The sequence below is a fragment of the Synchiropus splendidus genome, chromosome 7 (genome assembly GCF_027744825.2).
Source record: "Synchiropus splendidus isolate RoL2022-P1 chromosome 7, RoL_Sspl_1.0, whole genome shotgun sequence".
In the NCBI taxonomy this organism is placed as follows: domain Eukaryota; kingdom Metazoa; phylum Chordata; class Actinopteri; order Syngnathiformes; family Callionymidae; genus Synchiropus; species Synchiropus splendidus.
The window spans coordinates 20,608,512-20,635,135 of record NC_071340.1 but is presented as its reverse complement, the minus strand read 5'-3'; the positions used below and the strand labels follow the sequence as shown (position 1 = coordinate 20,635,135).

General features: G+C 43.6%; 1 protein-coding gene across 2 annotated transcripts; it reads right to left on the bottom strand.

The window, feature by feature from the left end:
* Positions 1–1,426: 1,426 nt before the first annotated feature.
* Positions 1,427–26,532, bottom strand: LOC128763000 (rabphilin-3A-like). 2 transcript variants are annotated; one of them, XM_053871678.1, is made up of 19 exons: positions 26,083–26,532; positions 11,414–11,504; positions 11,296–11,307; positions 11,057–11,182; positions 10,872–11,001; positions 10,726–10,809; positions 10,497–10,659; positions 10,342–10,386; positions 8,326–8,508; positions 8,100–8,261; positions 6,606–6,685; positions 6,452–6,526; positions 6,016–6,125; positions 5,776–5,902; positions 5,653–5,709; positions 5,430–5,584; positions 4,069–4,150; positions 3,889–3,985; positions 1,427–3,807 (listed from the first exon to the last, which is right to left on the bottom strand). In XM_053871678.1, exons 2-19 carry the CDS (start codon positions 11,485–11,487, stop codon positions 3,677–3,679), a joined length of 1,893 nt encoding a protein of 630 aa, XP_053727653.1. In that variant the 5' UTR covers positions 11,488–11,504; positions 26,083–26,532; the 3' UTR covers positions 1,427–3,676. The 2 variants fall into 2 exon arrangements, with proteins under 2 accessions (XP_053727653.1, XP_053727652.1); XM_053871677.1 differs by lacking the exons at positions 10,342–10,386; positions 11,296–11,307; positions 11,414–11,504; positions 26,083–26,532.
* Positions 26,533–26,624: the final 92 nt, after the last annotated feature.

The following is a 26,624-nucleotide window of genomic DNA, read 5'->3' as shown; positions in this document are numbered from 1 at the left end:
GCATTGCATTCTCTCTCTCTCTCATTCCGCCTGTCAACACACGCACTGCATTCTAATGAGGTTCTGTGAATTAAGACCGTGACGAAGCTCATCAGATTTAGAAAGAATAAAACGAAGTGGCTCGATGAAAAGAAGACAAATGTGTTGGCTTTTTCAAATGGGTTCTGGTACTATAATTATGTTTGGCTCCATTGTTTGTGACGGAGTCCATGATGTTTGCTGATGATGTAGTGATCTGTAGAGAGAGTCAAGATGTGGAGGAGGAACTGGAGAGAAGAGGAATGAGGCTCAGCAGAAACCTAACACAGGTGTGTCACTGATGGAGAGAAATTTTTTAAAAATTCAACATCTAAAACTTGTACAAGCCTGTTGTTCTGGGTCTCAAACGGGCAAATGTCTGGCTCTGGTGCCACTTCATTGCGTTTCATACATCACCTTCCATCATGAGATGTATTACTTGTAGCTTGTACTGTCATCGAAGGTGCCACAAATACATAATTCCAAAAATAATTTCTGATTTATTTATTTATTTATTGAATTTATTATTTTCCCCAAAGTTGTTAACAGGAAATCAATGTGAAGATATTAACAGTGAAAACTTGCAAGAAGCTTTTTTTAATATAATAATTTAATAATTTCATCATTTAATAATGCGTTTTTATGAGTCACCAACCAACGTCCGACAAGGCACTGTAGAGTTAAAAAAAACATTTCTGTCTGCAGCTGTCGATAAACAGGACAAACTCACTTTTTAAATGATCTTTATTGATCCGTGTAAATTCCCTGCAAAATCTTTACATGCAAAGTAATTTGCAAACATCCATAATTTCCACCGCATGCACTAACTATTTACAACAACGGAGAGGAAACATTCCGCCCGGAGTCGAGCAGGAAGTGAGCTGTTGAAAACAAACAACCGAATATACACATACTGGTGCGACTGTTACTCAATGACATCTGCCGCGTCAGAGGCAGACGGCGCGATGCTACGAGGAGGAGGAGGAGGAAGAGGTGCCGCCGCACGTGGGCCGAGATGCAGTGCACAGATTTGAATACATAGTTCATATTGACAAACACACCTTGTTTGCTACTGTTCGACTCTGTCGTGTGCTCAGTTCGTAACCGTCCCTACGCAGTTGCTCACCATAGTCATGCAGAATATGGCCTCTTTTATATCAACAGGAATGGCATGGGGAAGAAGTGTAAACATGGAATTACAGTTTCTTACAAAGTCTATATTCATATAGCTATATATCTTGAACCACAAGACTTTTTCATGCATAGGATTTTTGTCTGTGTCAGAATATCTCACAAACAGCGGTATAAACGGCGCTCGCTCCACTCGGTGAGGTGTGCTTTCCTTGGTCTGCCGCCATTGGCTAGCGCTTTTGGTGATGTGGGGCATGGCAGCGGGAGGAGATGCTAGTTCTGTGCAAGCCACGTGTTTTGGGGTTCAAGCAGGCCGACCCTGCCTCAGGCACGACACAGTGCATGCAAGTAGAGCTGCACATGGAAAAACAAAACTCTTTTTTTTTATCAGTGTAAAAACTGCTATAGAAAAGCACTGAGGAGTCGCCAGTGGAGGCAGCAGGAGGAACTATTTCACCCACCAGTTTCATCACTTCCCACCAACTTAAAGCTCATAATTCTTTAACAGATGTGCTATTGTATTCACTCACGAACGACTGATGGAGAAGCTCACGCGTCGCATCGTCTGTCACGGCTATCTAACCTGAGCTATGCAGAAGTATGTAAACATTTCTTGGAGGAAATATACAACATGTTCAGGGTGGTGGTCGAAGGTGACAGCGAAAGTCCTCCTGTGGCTTGGCAAGTGAAGCGTCACACCGTGTTGGATCTCATACTAAGGGTTCATTGATAAATATAAAGCCTTGCAAAGAGGAGGGGATAACTGAGGTCATAAAACACGGAAAAGTGACTCACCATTTTTCACAACTTGCGTTTTCTTACATCCATTCTACAGCCAGAGCTGAGCTCTGATCTCTCCACCTGGCTTCTGCTCTCTAGCTAGACATTTAATAAATGAGAAACGGCTGCGAGACACTCCCACAAGATTCCATTAACTGAGGAAAGCAGCAGCTCTGGTCCGAAAATCCACTGTTAGGCCTGTTGAACTTGAAGCCTGTTGGTTCCTGGCGTTATGTCCATTATTGTCCCATAACGCACTGCAACAGCTAGAGCTCTTATTAGGGCGATTCCGTGACTAAGCATTTTAAAATGAAGGCTAAACTTTGACAGCACAGCTGGGCCACAAGCAGATGTCATTCGAATGCACAACATCTCTTGTTATTGAATATAATTTCCACTGTTTGTCCGCGTTTCTCTCATTGTTACGACAGGGCAGTATGAAAGTGACACGGCAACAAAGGTGACTGATGCTGGTCATATCGTGGGAAAATAACTGAATGAGAGCGATCCTGAGAAGAAGGACTATTAAATGCCTGTATGATCTTGTTTCACTGCTTTTCTTCTGGAGTTGTTATTGTTATTGGCAGGAATGGAACTGATGTTGTAAAAAGAGTCCTGACAATCCGTTGGCCCCGGGGTCAAATCAGTCCTGGCCAGTCATTGATAAAAACAAAAATGAAAGTCAATGGAGACAGAAGCTCATGTTTATATATAATGACTGTGAGAATGTTCAAGATAAACTACGGAGCCGAGATCGCCGCTGTCAGCCATTAGACAGAAACATCATTAAACAAAATTGGTTGGGAAGAAAAAAGAAATTTGTGCTTCAATTTCAGTAAATATACACTTTAGACTTTGTGTTTTGGCCCCTTGCTTTGAGTTTGTCACCCCCTGTAGGCCACATGACGCATGTGCATGTGTAAATCTCTTCAGATCACCACCCATTCACACAGTCCTGCTCTATCTACACTGTTTTGTTTTCTGGTTGAGCAAGGCCTCTTCCATGCAGTCTCTTCAGAATATCTTCATATTTTCACCTCAAGATAACAGATAAATCACCGCCACTTTCTTTCTCCCCGCGCTTGGAACACAACCCAAAACACCACCAGCGACTTTTCCACTAGAAGCAAGAGCTCGTTCCTCACTTGTGATGCGCATTCCACTCTCTATCAGGTGGAAGATCATTGGCTACAGCATCAGCTCATTCGGGGGAAGAAAAAGCAAAGACTCAACCTTCCAGTTCTTAACATCTTCACTCATATTCTCATGCAGATCCCTCAAATTCCACGTAAAACAGTCACTTCTCAGTCTTTATAAATGAATGAAAAACCCACTCACTCAGGGCTCTTATCAAGTGTCTCCACGTGGGTGTGATACAATCAGACGCAACTTGCTGACAGATGTTTCAGCCTGTGATTTAGCTTTCCATTCCTGGTGTTCACTTGCCAACAGTCAGGTCTGATGATGTTAGGCATGGTGGTCTTTGTGCAGTTGTTCATTCACGGATGTCTTGGATACAATAGTGACGTTCTTCTTCTTTTTTTTTGGCCACAGTTTGTCCTCGGAGGCTGATCAGTGTTGGCACAGGCAGAGGGATGTTAGTAAGAGTAAGAAGAGGCACAGTCTGTGTGACGGTTAGACGTATGAAAAAACTGAACACGAGTTCAGTAGGAACTCAACTGGGTGGAGACGTGGGAGCTCATGCTGTGTGTGTGCGTGTGTGTGTGTGTGTGAGAGAGACTCGGGGTTAGTCGCTGGCCACGTGATTCTCGTTCACCAAGGTGTGCCAGCGCTCGATCTTCTTATCCTTGTTCTTCAAACACTCATACCAGTGCTTGAGATTCTCTCCCTTGGCGGTGATGCCAAGTTGACACCCACCTGCGAAGGCAAAGGGGCGTGGGAAAGTCAGAGGAGCACGGACTTGAGTCACCGCTGCACAAATCCCTGCTGAACACTCACCGATGTAGTCGTTGGATTTCCCAATATCATAATCCCACACGGAGATGTCTAACGACTTCTTGGCCAGTTCGCTGTGTTTGATGTCGTAGCTGAATTCCTGAGAAGGCGAATGATGACTCAGCCAAAAATAGAACACTGGGTGATGGATGATGTGCGGCGACAGTTTCATTCAGCACAAACCTCATTAAACTCTGGATTTAAAGTTCGCTTCTTGATCTGTGTTTTGCACTTCCCTTTCTTTCCCATATCAGGTTTCAGACATCTGCACAGAGAACAAGCCGACGCAAGTTACAGTCAAATCCATTCCCACATCTGATGTGGGTGAGACGCACTGTTGTCCATTTAGTTTCTGAAATACTGTTAGAAATGATGGGAGTCCTTCTTCCAGGTGAGAAGAAGCCGGGACACACTTGTGGTGTAGCTCACTTTACTCATCTGGATGGACAACAAAGAGTCCATTTTCTTTCCAGAAGAATTCAGTCTGAGTGTTTGACAATGGCACAAAACGGATGTTCAATATGGACAGTTAATCGCACCTAAATAACAAGGATCCTTTAAATGGATACACATGAAAGAAGGGAACATGTAAATCAAACCTCACATGGAGCATAATATAAGTAGAAGTTTGTTTATAAAATAAAAGTAGATTTTATTTTTGGCCAGAAAAAGTCCAATGACCCACCAGTGGAGAAGAAAAACCTTTTTGAAAAAATGTGATTTCATAATTTTTCATTATTTTATTATTTAAAATATTATTAACAATTTTTTTGTTTGTATTAACCTTTTTCTTTTCTTTTTTTAGCAGAACATTTCAGTGAATGAATGATTTCCTCTGCATTTGCATTAACGGCACCAGACTTCTTTTTTGTGGGGCAAATAAACCTTGAACAAATCGAAGAACATTCAGACTGAAATGTGATGTTTATGTCCTGAAACTTAACGTAGAGTCATGGAAAACACCAGTATTTCTCTGCAAGAACATGGTGTTGATTTGAGGGAGGCTGAATGATGTTTCTTGCATTTATATTTAAAAGCATCTGCGACACCTTATTGGCTCTCGATTGAGGAGTAGTACTGGTTTGTCTGACTGTGTGGTGACACCAGAAGGAATTTCTCCAGAATTTAGTTCAGAAAAACATTACACGCAAGGAGAATTTCGCAATGAAAAGGTGTTAGTCATCAGCATAGGTGTGTAACATCCTGACCTAAATCACGGAGTGGTTCAACTTAACAGGATTTAGTTGACCCGTGTGATCAGTTATATAAAGGTGAACTTTTACAAGAGCTTCAACCGTTGCAGTGCGTTATGGATACGGGTGTGATTTATCACAAAGATTTCATCGTATAATAAATGATAATCGCCTTCTGTTTGACAGGCCAGTCAAAAGCAAGAACAAAAAAAGTCTTCAGACGGTCACATGACCTAGAAGGACTGGTCTGGCGTGATTTATTTAGCCGCACTGTAATCTATTTTATTTAATTGCCAGTTTTCCATTCATGTCTGCCTGACAAGTCTGCACACGTCTTCAATGAGGACTTACATTTTAACATATGGGTCAGAGTAGCCGTTGGCGTCCATGGCAGCGAGGTGAACGCAGCGCACCACGCCCACGATCAGGCGGTTCTGCTGAGTGCTGTACATGAGGGAGATCAGGATGCGGCCACGCTCCTCCACGTCTGCGCCGTCCTTCCCGGTCTGCAGTGTGGCACAAACACGTGTTCAGAGACAAATGTGACAGAAGGTTGAACTTGCTGAAGCATTGCCTCATCTTCGTAAAGGGCGATTCCTCTGGCTCCCCCTGCTGTCGCAGTTCTCTTGGTCTGAGGGGAACAAGGTCAGTATCAGATGTCACTCACAGCTGACTCTCACTGTAGATGTCCACTCACTGCGACGACTCTCTCCAGGCACACGTTGAAGTTCTTCTTGGTGTTGACCTTCAGTTTCTTCAGCGCCACTCTGGTCTCCCCGATAAACTCATTGTGCCCGAACTTGTCCTCATCACAGACTGACAGCCTGCCAAATTTAAAGAAGGCCGTAAATCGTCGGCGAGACTTGTTGCCCCACATTCGGAGACAGGTTAAAGTGGGTCGAGTGTGAAGCAGGGGGGATGCTGAGTGCGAGCAGACCTGAGGGTTTTACGCTGCATGTCCTCATCTGTCAGGCCATGGTAGGTGAGAGACTCATTCCACACAGGGTTGCGCGTGTTCCTCAGGGTCTTGGTGCGCAGCTTTGTCGACTGAGGTCAAATAAGGAAACGTTAATGTCGAAACACGACCTGAGCGCAGACGCAGCGTGATTCTTATCAATCATTTTGCTCCTACAACATAACAAGAATGGCCTCTCCTGTGCCACCATCTAGTTTTCCAGGCCGGTGTTACAGTCATCTTGTCCTATTTCCCGTCTCTGTTAAGTTCAGTGGCATATTGCCCTAATCTGCAGTTGGATCGCAGGGGCAGCATCGTGGGCAAGGAGGTCCAGGCTTCCCTCTCAGGAGACCAGAGATGCTCAGACCACCTCACCAGAGAAGCATCAGAGTCATCTGGGCATGTATGTGTGTCTTACTTTACTGGCTCCCGGCAGCAGATGGAGCTTCACGTAAGGATCTGCCAGTCCATTGGAGTCCATGGGCTTCAACCCCTGTGGACAGAAGTGTCCGGCAAAGAGCAGTTAAGATCACACAGTGCTCCTGAGAGATGTGTCCTTGAGAAAGAAGCACCTTGGCTTTGAGGATTCCACAGTGAAGGCTGTTGCTGTCCGGGTCGTACATCAGGCTGAACTCCAGCGAGCCCAGAGTGGCTGGAAAAAGAGGGTTAGATTGAATAGCTGCACAGTGTGAAGCCCTCTAGCAGGGTTAACCCTAAAATACATGAGTAGATAAATCACATTTAAAGGCAAAGTTGAACTATTACTGCCTCTTGTGGCAGGAGGATGCCATGTTCCATCTATAGTTTGCCTCCAAGCCTTGGAAAAGACATATGTTTTAGAGTTTTTAATGTAAAAATAAGCCTGAACTTGAGTAATAGACTTGAGTTTTCATTTTTTAAACAAATGAAATGAAACAGACTTTATAATTTATACAGTAAGCTGTTTGCTTAATAAGAAAACACTGTCTATTCAGTCAAAATCAGAGGCGTAAAAAGGAGTAGCTGAAAATTTGAGTCAAAGATAGTGGCTCAAGGTGAAAGAGGATGCAAAGATGAAATAAAATGAGCATGTAAATGATGTCGCAAACGCTAATCTGCTTCTACAAAACATGTTTTCTAATGTATTCTGATGTCAAGAAAAGAATCTGATCAGTATTAGAACCTGAAGAAAACTCATACCACTTATAGTTTGCACATTTTTTTAGAGTAGTTTAGTAGTAGTTTAGAGTAGGCTTCATGAAGCAGTGTCTTTCATTGAAAACTCACATTATTTTTATCTTGAGAGCGTCACCTAGTGAGCTCTGACAGTGAGGACACCGTTTCCTGAAGCCACCCTGCACAATAAAACTTTAAAATAAATGTAAAGTTCTATATAAACTGCCATTAATTAAATGTGAAAGCTAAACCATGCTAGCGCTTCAGCAGCTGAAACAATGTTCCCAGATCCAGATTTCTGCACAAAGAAACGACTCCCGAATCCCCTGGGGTAGAAGAAAAAAGGCCACTCGACGCTGCAGGCGCCGACACGGTTTTGTTCTAAGACATAATAGAAGATAGTCATGCAGCTGCCGCCTGTGTATCACTATTGATTCACAGTTTCTTGGTGTGTTTATTGATTTCTTCTATTTGATATTCGATAGGGATAAACAGCGTTTTCCTGACTCATCTGTTCACTCAGGAATCTAAATGCAGCTCAGTGTAATGTGGGACGGTTCAGACAGAGAAGCACCGACACATCTGCAGACACTTGCTTTGTGCCAAGGGACTGACCCCCGGCTGAAATGAGGACCCGTGACCTTCTTGCTGTGAGGCACCACCCACCATTTCATTTCAAAATGTGAGTCTGTGAACTCAATATTGAATTCAATAAGTTCCACCTCAAATCAGAGGGGAACATTAAGATATGTTCGTCATGATTCAGGGTGTGACCAATTGGAAGATCATCGGTCACAAAAAAAGTCATAGCCAGAGGGTCAAGACTATCCTCCAGTGAAAACATCTTCTGCTGCCCATTGATTCGACCGCAACTGCAGATCCATTTTATTGAAAACAAGTTTTTCCCTTACTGGCTTCATCTGAGTCGTAGTCATTGGCGTCGTCATCTTCCTCAGCAGCAGGAGGCTGCTGTCGAGCAGCGGGGGCGCTGTAGGCCGTCTGCCTCCTGTCAGCAGGTGGCGCTCTCTGCTCGGCCGCAGACGCATAACTAGCTCCATCTCCAGCAGCCAGACCTGCAGCCACAGAGACTTCTATTTTAATCTCCATCACTAGTCCTGGGTGTAGAGTATGTCTCACCTTGTTGGGGCAGTGAACCGCCAGTAGGTGGCAGTCTGGAGCTGTGGACAGGCACCATCTTCTTCATCACCACTGGGCTCCCTTGGCCAGCCTCCTCAGGTCCAGCCCCTCCGGAGGCCATGCGCACCATTGACGGTTTTGGGGCCACAGGTGGGTAACCGGCACGGCTCTGGGGCCCCGGAGCTAAAAATAAGCAGGAGTTGTGCATGTATTCACGGGGGACACAGAATCATAACCACACTGGGAGCTGTCTCTGTAGCACACACTGGGGTTTCTCTGCAACACAAAGGCAGCAGCATTTAATGCATTCAAAAGCATTGACCTACATACGCTGCAACAAGATGTGGCACTTGAGGATAGAACATGCAGCTGCAGGAGCTTCCAGTGGGGCCGACCCTTTTGATCATGAAGCATCGAATTGAAGTGATCATGCTCGGTGCGGCTTCCAGGACGCGGCGTGACCCGTCCTGCGCTCACCACCCGCAGACACATCCACAGCCCCAGCATGCACTTCCCCAGGCTTAATGGGGCTTTTTCATCTCCCACCTCGGCCACAGTGGGTGGTGCAGGCAAATTTAGGAAGCAGATAAAAGGTGGTAGCGAGAGGAGCGAAAGAGAGGTGGAGTCGCAGGAGGACGCAGATCTGATGACACTGACGCTCCGAAAAGCAGCTTGAAATTAAATTGAATGAGATCCACTGGAAAGATAATGTAACCACAACGAAGTTAGACAAGTGAGCAGCGCTGAAGAAGTTCCGCTAAATGACTCCACGACGCTTAGGATGGCGGCGCTTTTATACCATGACCTCGCTGTGGAGGCTGCAGTCGACGCATCAACAATAATGTTGAAGGCCTCGAGCATTCATGACTGTCCGACCTGAGAAAATAACCCTGAAGCATCAAGTGAAGAGTCCTACATGACTGTGAAGGAGGTAGATTGATTGTTGACCTTGAGAGGTTTATAAATCCACTTGCACTATCAAGAGTTTCGATTGAAACTCTGGCGCCTTCCAAGGTTACTGGTCGCTGTAGTGCAGAACGTTGAAGAAATACATTGTGAGAAAACTTCAAATTGCAATTTGATAAAGGTAAACTTGGGGTACACTGGATTACAGAGTGTGGGTAGCAGTGGCTGTAACTTTAACATAAAAACCTTAGGAATACTAAATTATTAATGTGACCAAAGCACTGCAAACTAGTGTTGCAGTCACGACCATCAAACCTCAGACAGAGGCAAGACAGAGACCAAACTGACGACAGGACAAGCTGCTAGTTTGTTCCAATGCAAGCAGTTCAGTTCTTCACTTATTTTTGAAAAACTGAGAAGAAATAAATGCGTGTGTCTATTTGACTAATAGACTTATACTTCTGTATTCAGTCTGGCCTTGGTCTCGGCCCTATCATCGGTTCTGGACTTGGGGTGTGTATGCACTGGACCCAGTCTGGACCCAACCTCGGATTAGGTGGCTTCGTAAAGCAAACATCACCACAGTAAGGACGCTCTCTATTGTTTAGATTGTTTAGACAACTGCAAAGCATGGTGGGACTCTCAGTTTAGCTTGATTTGGGTTTACATATTAACCTGAAGTTATAAGAAACTGAATCAAAATAACTTGTTCCAGTGGGAGTAAAGTTGGCAGGCAATGTTTGTCTTCAACAAAAGTACTAGAATTTAACTTTTTTATGATCAAAATATGTGTATGTGCCCATTTTTAGTTCACTTGAAGCTACGTGATAGGACAGGAACTGAACCTATTTAATTCAAACACCGAAAGTCTTTTGACTTTCTGACGCTTTTTGTTGGATCCTTTCATCTGAAACCAAGTGCTGATCAAGCATGAATGTGGCAGGAAGTTCGGACCTCACATGTGGGCTGGGCCAGCATGTGACGCAGGGTTGGATGAGGACAGCAAGTCTTGGTATAGGGACATGCAAGCGCATCGGTCTGACAGGCAGCATCTCACAGGCCGCTTGGCTTGTCCTTTAAAATGATAGTGAACAGATCTCAGCGACTTGCCTGGCTCTGGCGGTTCAGCAGCTGAAGCCTGATTCTGATCTGAGACTGAAATGTCACAAAATGTAAGAGCTAAGACTGAATATTGGGAAGCCTGAGTGTCACTCCAAATCCAGACTTGGTCACAATGGAGAGAGCTTATCTGCGCGCGTCCTCACCTGCAGCTCGTGGCTGTGGCTCTCTGGCCTCAGGAGCTTTCGTCGCTGGAGGCTCCGCTGCCGCCTGGGCGCCCGTCTCTCGGGGTTTAGATAAAGGCATGGGCGAAGGCAGGAAATGTTTTGGGAAACCTTTAAAGAACCAGGCACCAGATCTCTTCCACACCTAAAGGGACGACCAAGCAGTTTTGCAAAACACTTCCAGCTTCTTCTTTCGCTTTCGAGCGCTCACCTCTCGCTGCTCTCTGCAGATCTTGCACAGCCACACTGCGCGTGGACGACTCCCACACTGTGTGCCACACTTGGTACACATGCTCTGAACAACACAGATCAATCCTCTGTTGACTTTTGCCTTCAGCGTGTGAATCAGAATCCTACCTTTTTGCAGTCCTCACAAACCACAGAGCTGACTCCAGGGCTGCCCAGCTGCTCTCCGCACAGCACACACCGCGACACCCCGTCCCCACACACCGTCTTCTTCATGTCGTCCAGGCGGTTTATCAGCCGCCTGCAGAAGCACAGTCAAACCCTGCTTTCATCCTGATGTGTAAATGGAGTCTCACCCAATCCTCTCCTGCTCCATGGCCTCCATTTTCTCAGCTCTGGCAATCACCCTGTTGATAATCTCCTTCTCCTCATCTGTGAGGTCTTGTCCAGAGCTGGCTTCCGGCTGCGAAGTCCAGTTCCCCCTGAAAGCACAAATTCTCCATCTGAATACTCACAACAATTGACAATCAGCGTCCGGACATGATGTATTTCACTGTGACAGGCGAAGAACAAACACCAGAGTGGATGTACTCACTGCTCTTTATCGCTGCGCCACAGATCAGAGGGACGCCGGGAGACAAAACGAGGACAGTTCAGGTTTTTTTTCTTTTGAGAGGAAGATCAAGCTCGACTGTTCTGACGATGCCACTCACCTGGCAGCCATGGTTCTCTGTCTGTCGTTGGACCCCCAGCGATCTGAGCTGCCGCTCATCACCGTGTCGGTCATGGCTGCACTGTCACAGCCTGCAAGTGAAGAGAGACGCGAATATTACAGACGGCAGGTGGATAGAGCTCACCAGAGTTCGACACTAGACCGTTTCATATGAAGCAAAGAAGAACAAACAAGTATGAAACATGTAAGACTGCAACTCCTCAATAACTGGTGCTAGGTGACTTGGGTGGTTTAAGAACCCTCAAATGACAAAAGTATTGCTTGGAACCCCACAATATGATACAGTACACATCACAATACAGTATGATATCACAATATGTACACAATAAACTGAAAGAAAACACACAATATTACTCAAAATTGAAAGGGAAACTTAGAACTTTACAGTTCATTCTTTTAAAGTGAACGTAACGGAATTTGAATTTTAAAAAAAACTCAAGTTAGTCACTAAAAGAACCGTGATATTAAACTAATCTTGCAAACCAGATTATTATATCAATGAATATCCTGAATTGCAGTACCACTCACACCGTCATCCAACACATGCGAAACATCATAACAATTACTAAATGAGCGGGTTGTATTTGACGGCGTGGGTTTGTCTGTCAGTCTCTCTGTGTTGAAAAGTTATGGACGGATTGCAATGAAACGTTTTAGGAAATGTGTGAAATCATACGAGGAATAAACTATTCAATTTTGGGAGTATCATTCTTTATCCATCAATTCAGGCGTTCGATGCACAGGAGACAAACACTTCAGGAGTCCACACTAGGATTCAACCCTCTCCCCACTGTGGCCCTGGTTCCATTACCGATCAGGGAGTTATTGTCCTTTAAAGGAGTCTTTTTTGGAGGAGGTTTGTGCTCTCTGAGTGCTTTTCTGGTCTATATAAAGCAGAACAACATAGTATAATATATGACATATACATAGTGCAATATATGACAACATATAGATCTCTATTTTACACTTTATCTTTCAGAGTTTCCCATCAGTTGCCGCCTCAGACAGTCAGCCTCCCCTGTCTTCTTGCCCCTCCCCTCCTTTCATGCCCTCCTTTGCAGCACGCAGGACCCAACCCTAACTTCTCCTCTCCACATGCCTCAGATCCACCGATTTCTGATCTTGTCCTTCCTCGACACTCCCAGTGGAAGCCTCGCTGCCACTCCTAAATCTACTTCCTCTCTCTCTGTCTGTCTAAACCGTTCATCATAGCACTATTTGATGCCTTGCTGAAGGGCAGCTCTACCGCCGAACTTGCTGCCAACCAATACTCAATCTGCTTTAATGGTACATTAGGGGGACGCATTGCAGTACATTCCTAATCACATCGGCACGGACTTAACTACTGCTGGACCTTTAATACTTCCTGTAATACCATAAACACTGCGATGAGATTATGATCCTCCGAAGCACTTGATGGTTGAGTAATGTAATAGTTAGGCCGTTGCTCTGGGATTTACGCTCATTGATGGAGTCATAAGTGAACCCATGGCGCACTCTTGGCGCTCCCACGTCAAGTTGTGACAGTCGTGAGCTCTGTTTGGGCAACGTCACCGACGCTAGCGCCATTTACTGTCTTTGTTTTGTTTCATCCAGCAGGTCGACTGATGCTGCAATTTGCAACCGTTTTGCTCGAGCAGAAGGGCAACAATTGTTGGATGTAGAATATTCGTGATGGAGGACAAAAAGGAGACGATCAATGAAGGTATGGACGCTGTGAAGGAGGTCATAGACTTGAGAGGATGATTATGATGTGGTCAAGTGGAGGAGGCTGAGTCGCTGCGGCAACCCCTGCTGGGAAAATTATAGGAATATGGAATCACATTTTTCAATGCGGATGGGGGAGATTGCTGAGGCCCTCCATACAACTCCACCATCTACAAGTAACATCCAACGAATGGGATAGGTTCTGACCAACCGGTCGTAAGTCAGATTGGACGTAAGTCAAATGACATTCAAAAGAGCCGACGCAAGGGTTATAGGTACTACTGTAGTGGGAGATCGCTGTGTGAGAGGGGGATGCTGGGATACTGTGCTGCCCTAACTGTCGTACGTGATGCCGGGCGGCTACGTGCTGCGGTGCCAGGCATTGAATTAAAAAATAATAATAAGCATCTGATCCCTGTGGTCGTAAGTACAGGTGGACGTACGTTGAGCAGGTTGTAAGTTAGATGTTACTTGTATTAGGAATCTTAATGCTATTGGCCAAAGAGTTTGAAATTGTTGGCGGCAAAAGAAAAAAACCTGTGTGACTCGATTCAGCTGACGAATACAGCAGATATAGTTCCGTAAGTCATTTCCTCAGCTTTGAGGAGCGACTCACAAGTCACAGCCGCCCAAAGGTCATCAGGTCATTGAAATAAAAAGAACCTGACCAAACAGAAACGTCACTAAAATGACTTCACTAAAACATGATCAATATGTGACTGATCATTTGGAGTATTTGAGCAGCTCAAAACACATGGAGAAGAAAAATGGACTTTTCCCTCCCAGAGGTGGTTCAGTTGGACTTGCATGTTACACACATAAGACCAGCAGCCAGTGCACGTAGGTGTGCGATTGACTCAGAACTAAAATTAGCCAAGCTTTAATGCAGTCAACTGTGTCCTGGGGGCATACACCCGCGCTAAGAGAGGACCAGCAGCCTCTGAAAAGAAGCAAGAGAAGTCCATCAGTGCTGGAAAAGCCCCCAGAGCATCACACGTCTTGCACTGCGATGGTGCGGAACCAAAGGGAGCAGGTGCTGCATGTTAACAAGAGACAATGAAAACGCTACAGGGGAAACATACCCACGTCGATTTTGACTGTACTGTACACACAAGCGGAGCGGGGCCGCTGTCACACACTCTACTGCTGATGCCGTGGAGCATCGTTTTTGTGGTTGCCTTTCCTGCAGGATTCACAGAAGAACAACACAGTCGCTGCACCATCAGCTCACACTGGGTGGGTCTGCTGCTGCCGGCCAAGAGTGGAGAGGAAATCTTCAACTCATACTCTTCCAGTCAGCAGCCATTTGCCAGATCAGACATTAGTCTAAATGTGCAATTCATTTCAGAAGGCCCCGAAGCATTGCCAAAGTGAATTAAAACTCCAATTTTCTCTCCAGGAGCCGGGAGCCAGACAAACAAGTGTAAAATTAGAGCAGTGCCTTTCCTGGAAGATTTATAGCAGAGCAGACCCAACCATGATCCAAATATAGGATGAGGTCATCATCTTAATCTAATACTAATGTTATTACTGCCTTAAGATGTAATTACCAAATCATAGGGACGTCACATGACTTTGATCAGACATATACTGCTGTTTAATCTGTGAAGTTAAAACAGACAAGATGTCCAATAATAGAGAGGACAAAAATAAATAGCTCTCCAGAGGAACAATTGTTAAAAGAACTTCTTGCAGTGACGCTGCAGCGCGAGCTGCGATGCTAGCTGACATAATGAAACACAATATAAGGACACAAATTGGTCACAAACATGAAGAAGTCAACTGCTTTCAGCACTTCACGTCAGGGTTTGCCGCACACAAGTCCTCCACCCTGAGCTGTTTTGACCGTCACACTTATTCTCTTTTTGTCATTCATGAACCTCATTGATCGTCTCCCTCTTGCCCTTTGACCTGCTTCCATCTCCAGCTGTCTTTGTTCAGCATGTCTACTCTCTCCTCTCCATGGAGACCAAACCATCCATGTTCCTTCCCACCTGAAGACGCTCAGCTCTGCCTCCTGTCCTTGTGTCTGAGCTACTCTACACCACACATCACGGCAGACCTACCGTCAGTCCTATGAAGCTTCCCTTTAACCAACTCTTCTCCATCTCCACGCATTCCACCCTGCCTGCACTCTACTCTTCACCGGCTATTTTTCTGGATGAATCACCCAGTAGGAATCATGAATGGTGATTTTATTCAACAGTTTGTTTAGGATGGATTTCCTTTTACCTAGGGCTGCAACGATTAGTTGACGTCATCAATAGCGTCGACAACCAAAATTTGTCGACGTCAAAATCTGTGCGTCGATGCGTCATGCTGCTGTTGGTGTAAACACACATGGGCTTCAGGATGGGCATCGATAACTGGTTGTTATTGAGAAGCAGTGACAAAATATCACATTCTCTGGAATCATGAAGATATGTTAATTTTTGTTCCTTTTATTGGTTCCTGACTGAGGTCTGACTCCAACTGGCCACCGCCGCTGTGCGCCTCTGGCTCCGCGTCACCACCTCCGCGTCACCACCTCCCACTGACTGAGGTGGTCGAGCGGTGACGGGTCGTATATGTATATAGTGATGATTTTAAATTCTTCTCCAGGACCAATAAAGACCTCCGCTTTAAAGAACTGGAGCTCTCTGTCAACTGTTATATGCTTCATGCTTCACAGGGTTGAAACATGTCCCTGGATTATGTGTCATTATTTTAATATACTTGTTTAATAATGTATGTTCGCTGAGTATCACAGTGAGATGATTGAAGCAACTTTAGGTTAAATAGAAATTCAAAATCGGTCCAAACAAAGGTAATCGCGATTTGTCGACTGATCATAAAAAAAACGAATAGATTCGTCGACAATGAAAATATGCAGCCTTACTTTCACCGTCATAATACAACGAGTGATCACAGCCACGGCTAATCTTGCTGTGGTGGTAGCACAAATATCCAGTATGCGGATTCTGTCATGTTCCTGATCAAACTTGTCGGCCTGTGAGGTGAAATCATACCAGCGATATTTCTCTGCACCCTGAAGAGCAGCAGATAACAAGTGAGATGACAGAGGTAGGCGCAGAAGCGAGTTAACATGCGGCTTTAATATCAAACTAAAAGTCACGTGTGCGGGTGAGCGGCCTGTCAGAAGCAATCTACATCTGTAAACGCTTCCGTACATCCACTGTGAACTCGCTGCTACAGCCATTTTTAGAAACGCAGCCATGCCTCTCCTTGGTAACTTGAAGTGGGTGCTCAGCTTGAGGCTTTGGCTTTAGGTCTTATCCGACACTTGAGCAGAATAATGCTGTTATAAGACCTTCAATAGCAAGTGTGTGACTCATTGCTGCAGACAAGATGACTGGAGGAGAAGCACAGCCCATACATGCGCCTGACGGTGTGAGGTTTCCCAGCACAGATTTGAGTTTTCTGCTCCAGGCAGAGAGTGACGGAAGAGGAAGGAGGCAGGAGCTTTATGGTTGATGTTGTGCTGCACAAATACCGTTAGAAATCCGGGAGAATCTGCCTGAGAGTGGCATGTCACCCAAAAAGCAAGAGGAGGAATTGCTGAGGAAAAAAAAAAAAACAATTGCTGCTAGCTTGTTTTCAGGTGTGCGAGAAATGACTGACATTTCTGATGCTGTTAGACGTGTTAGACCGAGTCAGCTTTGAGTCATCACTCTTGTCACACATGCCGTCTCAAGTGACAGCCGTCTTTATTGGATTCAGCTGCAAGACAATATGGTAATAAAATGTCAGCTTGAGTCGTGAGTTGGTGACATTTTTTACTACAATTCACGTCAGCTGACATCAGCCTTACTTGCTGCTAAATAACAGCACCAGCGTTGCAAGTCTGCGAGCATGAATTCAGAGCAACACATTCTCTTTAGACGACCCAACATTATGATAACATTAGACAATCCAGAAGCCAGTGAAGATTCCATCAACAAATGGTCAACTACTGATTTGTCAAATGCAGTTTTCCTCTTTCAATTCAGAGAGCCAAAAGCAGGAAATACAGGCAAGAAAATGCACTTGAGCTGCGTGGAATGGACACAAATCAATGATCCCGTCGTTGTTGTCCAAAACGTTGTCCATTAAAGAATGAGCTACGGTATGATTTGGCAGATCGCTGGATGCAAGGGCTTCAGAGATTTTCAGAGATGTTTGAGTTTATGGAAGGTGGTATAGTTTAGTGCTGAAGGTACTTAGGTACGCTCACCTTTGCACCCATCCACCCATCCATCTTGGCTGGTTTGACAACATTAAATGCCTCCAACACAAACCCACCGACATAGACTCTTTCTAAACCTTTGCTTTGGCAGTTGTGCAAACTTTTAATCTGTCAGTCATGCAGATGTCATTGATGAGAACAGGTAACATTAATGTCCTAAAGTCACATGAGTGTTGTTGTGATTTTGAAATCACAAATCAAATCTGTTTTTTCTAGTTTATTTAATCCCATTTCCTGATAATATTCTCTAAAATATGTTATCCATAGTAATTTATAAATTTATATAATAGTAATAATAAGTTAAAAAACCAGGCAGCAGCTAAAGATTATTTTAATATTCTATTATGCAGTTTTTTTCCCAGATTATTTTGTTGCCATATTTGTTGTGTGATGATCTGAACTCTCTCAAAAACAATATATAATATTAACACTTTTAATTTTTCCTCTGAATTTTGTGAACGCTTCATAATATTAGGTTTCACTACAACAAACCCGATATCATCTGTAACCAGCTGGAACAATGAGTTGGCGACTCCGTTCTGAATCAATGTTTGAATCAATGTTAAATCTATTTGTTTTATTTTCTTAAGAGCGAGAACAACAGTTGACTTTAACAGAAATAAAGCTTCTGTCTTCCCGAAAACCCTAGGCACTTTACGTCTGATCAACGGGATGTGATAGCTTTTTACTTCTTTACTAGCACGACGCCGACTTCTTCTTCATTGAAAATCGACCAGTCAATGGCTCACAGACACCATGATTTTCTTAGTTGGAAAAGATCAAGCATACAATTAAGGGTAATACTGGAAGGTTTTTCAGTAACCTTGTCTTACCTAATTCAGCTCACTTGACTCCCTCCCCTTAGACTAATTCCTGGTCAGAGATTTCTATTTCACAGTTTTTGATGCATGAGTGAATTTGGTATATTACTGAATCAAACACAAAACAATAGCACAATAAATCACGATGGTGGCTATATTCAAGTTTTTATATAACCTTATTTAAACTAAAGCTCTTTTAATGTCTTGAAAATATCTGTATAAGGATTTCAATTTTATAAGGATTTCAAGTCCATTCAGTGTAGTGGAAACCCTGGCCATTGTCTAGTGAAAAACATCCCTGAACAAAAGCAAACATTTGATTGCGTTTGTTTGCTTTTGTTCAGGGATTCCTCCATGTTTGTTGTTGTTGTTCTCATCCTAGCTGCCACGTGTCTTGTGCATCAGTGTGATCAGTGGACCAGGAACTCCTGCACTTACAAAGGTTCCCTGTTGTCTGGAGAGCAAACTGTTCAATTAAATTAAATTAAATAAAAACGATTAAATGCGATTAAACTATTTTAATGAGTTAATCGCGATTAACTCGTCCCACCAAAAAAATAATTAAATTATCGTCACAATTTATTTCGTTTGTGTGTCCTGTTTTAGGTTAAAAAAAAAAACATCAAAAAGCTGGAATAATGACATCTTATCATTGTTTGATTTTTTTTCGTATTGTATTGTGGTCTGAAATTGTAATTAGAATTGTAACATGTCATATCCTCTAATAAAAATATATACAAAAAAACCCCACTGAATTAAAAGTGGTCTCACACAGGAAGACACCTGAAACTAAAGCATCACATGAATGTTTCCCAGAGCTGACTGATATAGAGAGCTGTCTCAAATGACCAAACAAATCGATAAATACGGAAGCACTGCTTGACAGAGGGGCGGGGCTCCAAAATAAGCCACAGAGCGAAAATCATTTTGATCAATGCAAACTTCCTGGTCTGGTTTGGCTTTCATTTATCCCTCATTTGACCCTGCATGCAACCTGATCCCCGAGGCCAAAACTGCTGAATAATGGACATCACCTTTCAGTCCCCGCTGGCTCCCATCAGCACTTTTATTTCCCCGGAAATTGACAGTAAATACATGACGGGCAATATGTTCCACATTTCCCCACCGACAGTGATTTACTAATCGTGGAGGAATCAAACTCATTTGCCCGGTGACCGTTAATGTTTCAGCAAACCACTATGCTGTTTTTCCATTACAGCTCCTAATAGCCTTGCAGCCATGTGCAATTCTTCACAATGCTGAAAGAAATAAGCTCAGCAACGGATTTCTAATGCAGCCATTACAGGACTCATTCTGCTGCGTAAGAATTCAGAGTGACTGAGATAGATTCACGGTTCATGTCAGGGTAGCGGGTTACATAAAACATGCTTTTGTTTCCCCGTGATATCGGTTTCAAAACCCACATCTTTTGAATATTTTAACACAAGATAAATTGAATTTTTGATGTTTATTTTCCTGCCATTCAGATTGAATCCATTAAGATTATAAAGTCATGAGCGCAACAGCTAAAACAGAGTCGGGCAGCTCGATTATGGACGGACTATTATGATCAATATTCATTTTTATTGCCTTAATAAAAATGTGTGGATTGTTTTCAAACGAAATGAAACTTAAATCAGGAATAAATAAACAAATAAATACAATTACCTTAGAATTTATAAATGGCCCAGGATGAACAGAACAAACAATGCAATTATAAAGTGCAACTCCAGAGAAACCATTGCACAATATAGAAAAGAATACAGATGTCGTGTCCTCTATATTTTCTCCCGACATATTGTGCGAACATAGTAATTCAGCCAGTGAATTTGTGGCTAATAATGCATAGCAAGAGTGAGGCAGCAGGGCTTGGTGGCCTTGTGAGCTAGTGTTCATATTTACTTCCTCCCAGCTAACGCACATTAAAACAGCAGCCTACCGACATGTTTGGCCACATGCTGCCCTCAAAAAGGGGTCGGGTCACACCTCAGCGAACTGTACAGTGGTACAGATCCAACATGTGATGGTCAGTTTAGGACCTTGACGCCCGCTGACTTCAAAAGTGGTCACGAAAATACGAGCCAAAACAAGCTGAATTAAGTGCAGGTAATGGTGCAGACCTACTGTACCATGACACAACCCCAGTTCTATTCTATGAATGGTTTCATATTTACTTCTAATGCTTCACTATTTCATGCAAATCAACTACTCACATATATTTCAGTGGTTATTTCAGTGGTCCTTTTGGGGCCCAAACTGGGCCTCAGCCTTTGTTGAAGCTGCTTAAAACTAAAAGTTACCTACCCTATGTGCTTTAACTGGAAGGAAGAAATTATTTTGCCGGTACGACCAGGATCTGCCCCCACAGGACTCCACTTCACCTGGGGCAGATTCTGACTGAGTTTTTTTGTGGAGGGCTGAGGTCCTCCCCCTATTTCTAAGGGAGAGTCCAGTCACCCTGGGGAGGAATCTTGGTATTCTCTAGGCCACTACCCATCCATTATAACCATCAACAAAATTCAGCTAGATCTCCTTTTTCACCAGCTTAGATGAGTGCAGCGTTTCTAAAATGTCCACATTTAAATGGTCCCAAAAAATGGCTGCAAATAATAACTGCATCATACAACCAACAGCTCTGAAGTCCGGGACATCACTTTCTTTATATTCTGCATTAAAAACGGGAGCAGCAATGCACTGCAGCAGGGAAGTGCAGGAGAAACATCACATCACTCAGCATTTCTTAATTATTTAAAACAACTCCCACCGTTAATGCCTTCTCCTCCATGTCTTGCATCCATCTGAATGTGACAAGAAATCCACCAATTAGTCAGAGGAATATTCTATTCTAATATTCTGTTTTCAGGATCCGGACGGATGTTGGAGAGAGTGGGCTTTTTCCGTGTGTGGTATCGACAAATGACTCTAAACTCAGACATGGGCATTGACAGGCACCATCTGCGGAACCATCTGTGAGTGCTCTTCACATCTCAAATACGAGATGGTTGCAGTGATCCAACAACACTCTTCGTGCAGGCACAGATCCAGGTCCCGCATCGCCGGAGAACAAACAGGAAAGACCATCCAGTGACCAGCACACAGCTAGCGTGCTGTTATATCCTGCCATAGCGCCGTCAGCCTCATTTAACAGGCCAACAGAGACTAACAGATTGGTTTACTTTCACGCTTGCTGAGGTTTCATCCACACTACACTGATCATATCAACATCTATTTTTACGTTTGCCCCACGAATTCAGACACATGGCTGACCTGGCAAACGGCGACGTGGAAGGAAGTCCACGATGGCTTCGTGAAGCAGACCTCGCTGGATTCATCATCATTTATCGATGATGACAACCACCCAAACATTGTGTTTACATTGTTTTCCGTTGTCAGTTCATCAATATTGCGCCTGTCATGCTATTGGTATTTCTAGGTGACCAATAATGCAGACACACCACTTTGAAAATGTCTGTTTAGGTTCAAGTATCGCACCTAACAATACTCCAAAAACGTTTTATAATAATAAATAATAATGAAGCATATTCATATAGGATATATATAAGCATAGTTCGCAAATGTTATTTGAATCTGTTGAAGTGCATTATGGGCCATTAATAGTAGCCATTATGAAATTAAGTTAAATTGTTACAAGTTTAAGTGGAGATAACTTCGGAGGACACTATAGTGAAAGCGTTTGTTGCTTAATCTGCATTGTCTTTTACCATTTTGATGATAAGGAGACATACAGCAGATCAAGATTACGTTGAGGTCAAACCAACTTTTTAGGGTTCCAGTCGTAAACCAAGTTCTCAGGTTTACAACCAGTTTTTTTTTCCCGTCTGAACACGCTGGCTGGTTCTGGCAAAGTCATGCACTGCAGACTCTCTTTGTCGAGGCGTCTCAAAAAGCATTCAATGTACTACATATATTGTGATGCATGTTCCAATACCTCATATAAATGTATTCATTTCTCTATAAAAGGCCAAACAAGGTATTAACATGAAGATTTGAGACTGAATTTACTTATTCTTAATATTTGTTTTGGAATTTCTGCCACATTTTTTTCACTGGAGTTTAGAGTACAGACAACAATTGATGGTTGTGAAAACAAAATCCTAATAAATATAGCTGTAAATGAGATGCTAGCTCATTTCAGACATCTTAATGTATATCATGATTTTTTCGTGACAATATTATTATTAATATCGAGAATTTTGCCCAGAATCACATTGTAATGGCAGCAATACGTCATATCCGTTTCCTAGTAAACAGATTATTTTTATCAAGAGTGAATAATACTCTTACTCTAAATACACAAATACAACCACTGTCATCACTTTGACTAAATTTCTGTGGGAAACTGTGATGTGCATTTATATTATGATTTATTTTTTAATTAATAAATCAAAATCACAAGACACAGTAAATAAAATTGAACAAAGAAACGCAATGTAAACCACAATTGAAACATAAATGGGATCGGCACCCAAGTATCGGGAAAATATCAAGTCGGCCCAAATGCATATTGTCACAGACCTAAAAAAATGCTCGCAATACCTAATGTTTTTCAAAATAGATGTAGAGATAACATTCCCCTTGAAACTATCTCCCACGTTCCTTGTTGTAATGTTGCAATTCCTCGCCAGTGAAACACACAAACCACCTTCTTATCTCGTCGGATCTAATCTCGCGGCTCACTCTCAACTCCCCCTCAAATTGTGTGGAACAACATCTGCTGACCCATATTTTCTCAGACAATTTGATGCAGACTCTTTTTTATCTGGGTCTTATTTTAGAAGTAAACACTGACCGAAACACTGTGCTCTCAATTAGCTGCAATCCACCAAAAGCCTGCAGTGAGTCTCAACTTTTGCTTGAGCTGACGGTGAGTCATCGCTCTCTGTCCCAGAGGTAAGATAAAAGAAAAAAAAAAAAGTGGGACTCTGAGAACTGTCGGCTGATACTTTGGCCTGTCGTGCCCCTTCAGTTTTTCCTCTCCATAAGCGCGACCATAAAGGAGCATTAAATCAGAACAAAGTCAAAAAAACGACACGTGGACAGTGGCTCTCGCCTGCAGAGATCCGTTATTCTCAAGTCCATTTCAGTCCGTTTTGTAAATTTGGCAGCGTTGAGCTGCTGATATGTGACCCGCCTTCCTGCCCCATCAGCAGGCTTGTAGCTACAACACCCATCAGTATGTTTAAGAGCTCTCTGTTGGAAAACAACAGCCAGTACTTTGGTAACACTGCAGCACTAAAAACCTTTTTGTGCCAATTCGGGAGGCAAAATCACTCATGTGTAAACTCTGCTACTTCATTTGTTTGGACTCTTGGCGTAAAAAGCATCAGCGTTTTTATACTACGAATGTAATGAAGCAACTGTGACAGAGGTAGTGCAGTTTAATATTATGCAACAGACGGCCATGAAAGAAGCCATGTTAGAATGGCGTGCAGGACAAGGGGGTTTAAAAAGCTCAGCTGAATCTGAGATGGAAAAAGAGCTGCGTCCTGTTGGAGAGAGAGGTGCAGTCGTGTGGAGAAGTATCAGGGGTGTGGTTCAACTTCTGAGGCAAAGATGGAGTGTGGTATGGTTCTGTTGTAGCTCCCAGTTTATCGTTCTATATTCACCTGTCACAAACTCTGGGTTGTGACCAAAAGATCAAGATCATCATGATCCAAAATGAAACACAGATCGACCCGTTTTCAGAGATAGAAGGAGTGCCACTGCCAACTAGACGCTAGAAGCCGGTTGGAAGCCTCCCTGGTGAGGTTTACCATGACCAGGACCGGAGAAAGACCTGGGTGAGGTCTAGATCTCTGTTGTTTGGCCTCATAAAAAGAACAAGGAGATACATATTAACCACTAATACACGACGGACTTGCTTATACACTGATAATAATCAGTATTTATACAGGCTGGACAAAAAACAATTGTCCCAATCGTGATGTTTTTAAATGTAAATATTAAATATCATTGTTTCTCCTCAGAATAGATATTATTCATTATTTCCTCCATATATTTTGAAATGCAGTAACAACATGAGGTCATGTAAGTAAAAGGTGCGTCAAGCTCAAGTGCGTGTCTTGACAGTATCACGATGGGTTCACAAAGGTTTAATACTCAGGCTGTTATATAAATAATATAACATAAATCGGTTATACCAGATGTAAAGCATATTGCACTAGTACTTTTTTTCTGAGTAAACAGGGTAAAATGAAGTAGATGTGAAGTAGTAGAATAGAAGTAGTGGCTGACATAACAGTAACATTTTTTTCACCTGGTTTGTGCAACAACTCTCATTCGATTTAAAGGCAAGCATCGTTTCCATTTGGAAGAATCCACGACCTATGATCATGCAGCAAGATGTGTAATCCAAAACTGATCTTGGACGTGCCCTCTAACATCAGTGGTGATGGATGAAGGTGATCAATTTACAGTCAAACTCGCCGAACAGGCAAATAGATGAGGATTTTGAATTCCCTATCCTCAGGGGGGAACTTTATTTAAAGGCCACATTAATTACGTTCATCTTCTCCAATATGGCAGAGCTCTCAGGAAGATCTCATCACCACATTGAGAGTCTGCTGGATTGATTCCGAGCCACTCCCTCTTGAGAACGGACCACAAATGGCATTAGAAATGTAAATCTGAGCTGGAAGTGCAGAAACGGACAGGGACGTATTGAGCTGAGAACTCGATGTATGGATTGAGACGAGAGGAACGTTGGAAACATGCACCTTCACTAAATGGTGTCCATGGTAACGGCAGGATCAGAGGATGGGAGTGAATTGCAGCGAGTGAGCATCCACCTGTCTCTGAATCATAGTAGCCTCGACATGTGCTGCGATAGAGCAGTTTTTAAAATGAGTCTCTGTAGATCACAGGTCTTTCTTATGAAGCGGAGATGACGCCATGAGCTCCTGAGCATGAACGCCTTGTTTTCTTCCGCATTAAATAATGCATTTCCCTCAGCGCTTGCTTCATTTATTCCTCTATTTTCCACCTTCTCGCGGAGCACGTTTTCTATTTTTTATCACACAGAGATTAGCTTCAAGCCTTTTCTGGCATGCAGCGCTACCATAGTAAACGCTGTCAGCCTCAGGATGTGGTCCATCCCTACAGTAGGTGTTCGTGTGAGAAGAGGCAGCTGCAGATATCTCTCACTGTTCATTCACTCCTCTCTCCCCTCCCCCATATAAGCCCCCATGCTTGAGGTCTGTAGGAGGAGTTGGAGATGGTGGAACTGGGAGGAAGATTTCCACCCTCTCTTCATCTGCACTACTTGAAAAGATGAGGGAGCTTCTACCTCTGTTCTGACCACACAAGTAGGACCAGAGGTCCATGCTGAGTAGCAGCCCGCAGGCTTAACACAAACGCTGACCTGTGCTCATGAGCAGCAGAGCCTGTCGATGGTGTCTCCTCCAGCATCTGCAGGCTCACCAAGCTCTCCTGAATAATCCTGCAGCTACGCCCAGGGACTGGTGACCTACCAGCTCTGTTTGCCTCCATCGGACCAGATCAGTCTTGGAGGAGTGCAGTTCTGTTCCTCTACATCTATAAGGAATCAAACCCACAACCCTTTCGAGCGGCTCAGGGATTCATTATTCATGGGTAAACTAGAAGTGCATCAGCATAAGAGCTGTGAGTGCTGAGAAACACTGCTGCAACGTGATGTTCTCATTGAGTCCTGTTTGTTCAACACAGGAATCAATCGAATGATCATTTGCATCATTAGTAGCTAATTAGCATCCACTGCAGACAGATCCCAAGCCCCTTTTCATTCAGAAATAAACGCCTCTCCCGAAAAAAGACGCGCAATTCATGGATGCTCTTCAACAGCGTTCAGTCAAAAGCAACGTCACAGTTAAAAGTGAGGCGATCCAAACGCGAACCTACCTGAGAATCCGGCTCAGTCACGTCCTTCTCCTTCAGTGTGATGAAGACTGTGTGAGCGCTCACTCATTCATTGGTGCGTGTCACCATCGTTTTTTCTTTTTTTTTTTCAGCACGGAGGAGTAGCCTGATGCTGGAGGTACAGCAGGATCTCCGCCACGCGTGGGAACTTGGCTCCGATGTTGTTGCGTGGAGGCTCGTCAGCCCTTGATACCGTGGGAAGGAAACCCCTGAAGTGAGAACGCCAGTCCTTAAGTGGCCACTTATCACCTGATCCACGTCTCAGGGGAACTGCTGCTTTCAATGACCTTTATTCCTATATTTCTATTTCTTCCCGATGCATGATCTGTCAAATTCTGGGGATGTTATCCCACTGACATAATTTACATTGTTTCCAAAGAAAGCGCGACGCTTCTTTTGCACGATTGTGTTCGCGTGTGTGTATTTGTACGTGTACGATGACGTGACAAAGAAATAACCACTACGAATATGTCACCAACGTCTTGATGGGCTTCAACCGTCCGATCGAGCTTAAGATATGGTGA

Excerpts from the sequence above, each read along its gene's own strand:
- LOC128763000 (XM_053871678.1), bottom strand. The coding sequence starts at position 11,487 with ATGACCGACACGGTGATGAGCGGCAGCTCAGATCGCTGGGGGTCCAAC. Across the intron at positions 6,126-6,451 it reads TGCTGCCGGGAGCCAGTAAA|TCGACAAAGCTGCGCACCAA; the intron begins GTAAGACACACA and ends ATTTGACCTCAG. Across the intron at positions 5,585-5,652 it reads TCGCCCTTTACGAAGATGAG|ACCGGGAAGGACGGCGCAGA; the intron begins GCAATGCTTCAG and ends GCCACACTGCAG.